Genomic DNA, 5,226 nt, shown 5'->3' with positions numbered 1-5,226 from the left:
GAACCGACGTGCAGTAGAATTAGCAGCTTTGCACTGACACTGGTTATCTGCTTGACCTCCTCTACGTTATCTTGATTAGTTATGGTGTAAGGGGACAGGCTAGTGATGGAGAGTGGGAGAACGAGGTTGACATTGGAGCCTGACTTGGCAGCTCCGTTCAGTACCGTGGCCTGTATGTTTGTGAGGTCGAGTTCCGGTCAGTTGCGTCCTCCTTCCTTCCCAAAAAAAAGCGTATCTTGGTGCGTAGGCCTATGGTCTTGAGGTGCCAACTCCCATTTAGGACAGGCTTGAAATACTTGTGAGGTGAGTTTTAAGCAATACACTTATTTAGAATACAAGGAGAAATCTTGCAACTCCAGGGGACAAAGATAATCCTAACTCTAAACATCTGGCATACAGAATAAAAGATGAAACTAAAAGGTAATTTAGCAAGTCGGGCTTAAGTGTGTGGACAACCATACCTCCTAGACTAGCAGACTTGAGTTGTAGTTAAGAGATTCAAAATACCTAAATACTTAAGGTAGAATAAAGAATACAAAAACACAAAAGTAGCAATCTTGGGACACCCGCTTAAGAAAGACACATTACTCACATTTTTCCCTGTCGTGACGTCACGAATAATAACAAAGTCTACGTATAAACTATGAAGAAGAAGAGTAGTGAAGAAAATTCTTCACACCCTGGGGATAAAGGGCGGAAAAAGGAAAAGGGTTAGTGTAGACTAATACAATATGGGTTAGATGTTAGTATATGAGATGAGTATACTAAATGAATAAAGAATGAATGTGATTAGTTGCGCTATGCTATATCAGCAATTGGCATTAAGTTTAACCGCAACCGTGTACGAGATGAGTGCGAAGTACGATTTACAAGCGAGAGTCAAACAAAAGTGGTACGATCACAAGCGGAAGTAAAACAGAGTTAACTGTGACTTAGTACAAAAAGGTAACTACAACTGCAAGATAAGAGCTGAGGGAAGGACAAATCAAAACTTCAGCAGCCCTTCACATGGTTGATGAAGACTATGTAAAGCTACTACAAGATCTCCTGGAATAGGGCTCGTGTACGTTCAGCAGAGGCCCGTGTAGGCCTGTCGTGGCGGGGCGCCGCAATGACTACAGGAGACCTAGCATCGGCTGTGGTCTCATCATTTCTCTTGGCCAGTTGGTCTCTAGGAGGACAGTCGAGATTTTCGAGAGGAGGGGTGTTAGGAGGTTCCTCCTCACTTGGTTCGGATGGTGTTTGGCCATTTTCGTTAACCTCCAAAGGTATGAGTCTGTTGACTGGACGTACATACTCTCTATTTGCGGAGCGGACCTTGACTGTTCTGATGTGTCCATCTCGACCTGGGTATACTTCGAGTATACGAGTCAAAGGGTACTCCTCTTGATTAACCTCGTCCAGAATCAACAAGCATAAATCTCCAACTCTAGGGATGTTCGGGTGGAGGCAACTAGACTTCTGGTGTCGTTCTCGAAGGGAACTGACATAGTCGTACTTCCACCTCTTCAGGAATGTTTGCAGCATGTTGGTCAGCTTCTGGTAATCTTTGCGGAGGATGTCCCCTTCTCGAAAAGTAGGATCAGTCAAGTCAGCCAGATGGACTTGAGGTGCCAATGAGAGGGTTTGACCATAGAGTAGGTGGCTTGGGGTCAAAGGCGTATCAGTGGGGTCGTCAGCATCCAGATATGTTAGAGGCCGATCATTCACCACGCATTCTACTTCTCGGACCAAGGTCACAAACTCATCATACGTAGGGTGGCAACGGTAAGTGGTTTTGCGCAAGTTGAGTTTGGTAAACCCAATCAAGCGCTCGTAAAACCCTCCTTGCCACGGGGCTCGAGGAGTGATGAACTTCCAAGTGAGGTTGTGGGCCCGTTTGAACCCGTCGATAACAGGGTGCTGCATGAGTTCTGTCAAGAGTGTCTGACCAGCTTGAAAGGTTGAGGCATTATCAGACACAAGTCACTGGGGCATCCCAAATCGGGCAGCGAACCTTCGTATCGCCTGGACTAGTTCTACAACTGTCAAGGAAGTAGTAGTTTCTAAAGCTACTGCCCGCATGGCCGCGCAAGTAAACAGCAGTACGTAGACCATGTCCACATGTGAACGGGGTACCTTGAAGCCGCCAGTGTAGTCCAGTCCAGTTACTCTGAAAGGGACCTCAGCATTGAGGCGGTTAGGGTGGACTGGAGCTAACGGTGGTGTTGGGTACGGCTGGCCTTGTACTCTTTTGCAATGTAGGCACCATTTGAGAATCTTCTTCACTTGCTGTCGCATTCGGGGAACCCAAAATTCCTTGCGCAAGTGAACAAGAAGAGTGGAGGTGTTACAGTGCAGCAGCACTTCATGCCAGTGCTCAACAATAAGTCTCCAGAGAGCACAGTGGGATTCTAGGAGAATGGGATCCATATAGCCGGACTCCTGGGGTGCATCACTGAGGCGGGATCGACCTCTTAGAACACTGTCATTGTCAATATAGGGATTCCGTTGTCCGATAAAGGCTCGTTCATCGGACGTCAACAAGGCGGGTTTACCTTGCAATTGTCGTAATTTTTGGGGGTAACTGGCCCCCTGTGACTAAAGTCTTATGTAATTTACATACATATGCTTGATCCTACATGAGTGGAACTCACCTTACGAGGTGGCTATACATCTCTTACATACACAAATAAAATACATGAATAAAATGATCTACTCTTATGTAGACCAGCTTCGTAAAAGTATATATGCATATATATGTTTTTGAGTATAGGAGCTCTGTCCAGTAAGGCATCTACATTTTTTTTTCTTTTTTTGCAAAATTTAGGTGACATTTTTTTCTGATTCTTTGTCTACAAATGCGTACATGTATGTATGCTGCATGTACCTTCACTGTACCATAAATGTTGTAAAAGTTACATTCAATTACTCAGTTCTCCTAAAGATATCAGGAGATTAAACTAGTTGGATTTCAATATGTTTCATTTTCTCTGTGGTTCATTGCCTCTCTCTCTCTCTCTCTCTCTCTCTCTCTCTCTCTCTCTCTCTCTCTCTCTCTCTCTCTCTCTCTCTCTAACATACATACATCATTAGCATAATCATCATCAGCCATTACTAGTCCACAGCAGAACAAAGGCCTAATACATGTTTTTCCAATTGCATCTGTTTATGGTCTTTATACGCCAGTCCAAACCAAAAAACTTTCATAGCTCGTAAATCCACTGTCTTCTCTTCCTTCACCTGCATCTTGGCAATATATATATATATATATATATATATATATATATATATATATATATATATATACATATATATATATATATATATATATATATATATATATATATATATATATATATATATATATATATATATATATGTATATATATAAATATATATATATATATATATATATATATATATATATATATATATATATATATATATATATATATGTGTGTGTGTGTGTGTGTGTGTGTGTGTGTGTGTATATATATACCAATTAGCTATGATGGTGAAGATGGGTTGATTTCAATTCTAAGTACAAAACACCTGAATTCGACTGGTATAAGTACAGAAGAATTGTCATTGACTTTTATCTTTCTTCGTGGCCAAGTGGTTTAGTCACTGTCTATACAAGCTTGCCGACCAGGGTGGGATTCCCGGCCGGACACAAAACTTGTCTTTGTGTGATTTCGCCTGGGGCTCTGATCCCGAGGTCGTTAAGAGAATCCAGACATTAATGTATCAAAAATATATATGGCTTATTTGAATACGAAAAACACGTCTAAATGTGCAAAATTTATCTCATATATATATATATATATATATATATATATATATATATATATATATATATATATATATATATATATATACATATATATATATATATATATATATATATATATATATATATATATATATATATATATATATATATATATATATATATACATGGTGTTTTGAATGTACAGTTCTGAGAATTGAATTTTGGATTTACGATTAGTTAGTTGTCCGTCGACAGTAGCTAGACCTTATTATTATTATTATTATTATTATTATTATTATTATTATTATTATTATTATTATTATCTAAGCTACAACACTAGTTGAAAAAGTAGGATGCTATGAGCCCAAGGGCTTCAACAAGGAATAATAGCCCAGTGAAGAAAGGAAATAAGGAAACATAGATTAGTGTGCCCGAGTGTATCCTCAAGCAAGAGAATTCTAATCCAAGACAGTGGGAGACCATGGTACAGAGGCTATGGCACTACCCAAACCTAGAGAACAATGGTTTGATTTTGGAGTGTCCTTCTCCTAGAAGAGCTTCTTACCATAGCTAAAGAGTCTCTTCTAAATTTACCGAGAGGAAAGTAGCCACTGAACAATTACAGTACAGTAGTTAACAACGCGTAATATGAAAAGAAACAGGTAATTAAGTGAGAACTGGAGTTTGTTTAATCAAGTGAGGAATATATGTATTCATGTATGTATGTATAGGGCATATATGCCCCAAACACAACGAACGCATAAAATAGGAACAAGATAAAAAAAAGGGGGGGGGGGGGTTAGACTCTCCAAGTGGATAATTAATCTTGACCCTAATGGTAGAAGTTAAGTCGTTACTGCCACCTAACTGCAAATTGTGGCTTTAACAGCTCATGCAATTTCCCCTTACACAGGAAGTACACCAAATTAAGGCTAAACGTAATTTCCCCTTTAAAAATTGGAAAAATCTACTTTAACATCAAACTAGTGTATGCGACCCGTCAAAAATGACGGCTGAATATTTAGATATATATGCACACCCCTCCCCCCTTTCCTAACTACCAAAGGGCAGTTTGGTAAATTTGTGGGTGATTGTATTTTCCGAGTGGCATGGACGTTACCAATAGGCTGCCACAACCCTAATGATAAAGATAAGTTTTAAACATGTTAATAAAATCAATATAATTAAAAAAAAAGAAAAAAAAATTCGTATATGATTCCCTTCTAGTGCATATTCTATACAAAAGAAAATCCTAAGATTTTTTACTAAGGCTTGCTTTTTTTCCTAAAATCATTATGAAATTAAATATATATGAAGTAGATCTGTTTGTTGGACATGTTTAAAACAAATTTGAAATTACATAACATTCAGAAAATCTCTTCTATAAGGATTACGAAAATTCTGAGCTTTGAGACACTATTTCTACTGTTCCATCACCAAGTTTCCTTGTCCTTAGGAACATTTCTAACGGG

The 5,226-nt window shown here is 38.9% G+C and overlaps 1 protein-coding gene across 1 annotated transcript in view; it reads right to left on the bottom strand.

The window, feature by feature from the left end:
* Positions 1–1,035: 1,035 nt before the first annotated feature.
* LOC137625578 (uncharacterized) overlaps positions 1,036–5,226 on the bottom strand; it is a 4,440-nt gene continuing 249 nt past the window's right edge. The window contains exons 2-3 of the mRNA XM_068356489.1: positions 1,997–2,464; positions 1,036–1,171 (exon numbers count right to left, since the gene is read on the bottom strand). Coding sequence (XP_068212590.1) covers positions 1,036–1,171; positions 1,997–2,464 — 604 coding nt within the window. The remainder of the gene's footprint in view (positions 1,172–1,996; positions 2,465–5,226) is intronic.

This window comes from Palaemon carinicauda, chromosome 32 (assembly GCF_036898095.1).
Source record: "Palaemon carinicauda isolate YSFRI2023 chromosome 32, ASM3689809v2, whole genome shotgun sequence".
Taxonomy (NCBI): domain Eukaryota; kingdom Metazoa; phylum Arthropoda; class Malacostraca; order Decapoda; family Palaemonidae; genus Palaemon; species Palaemon carinicauda.
The sequence above is the reverse complement of the archived record's forward strand: the minus strand, read 5'-3'. Positions and strand labels throughout refer to the sequence as shown.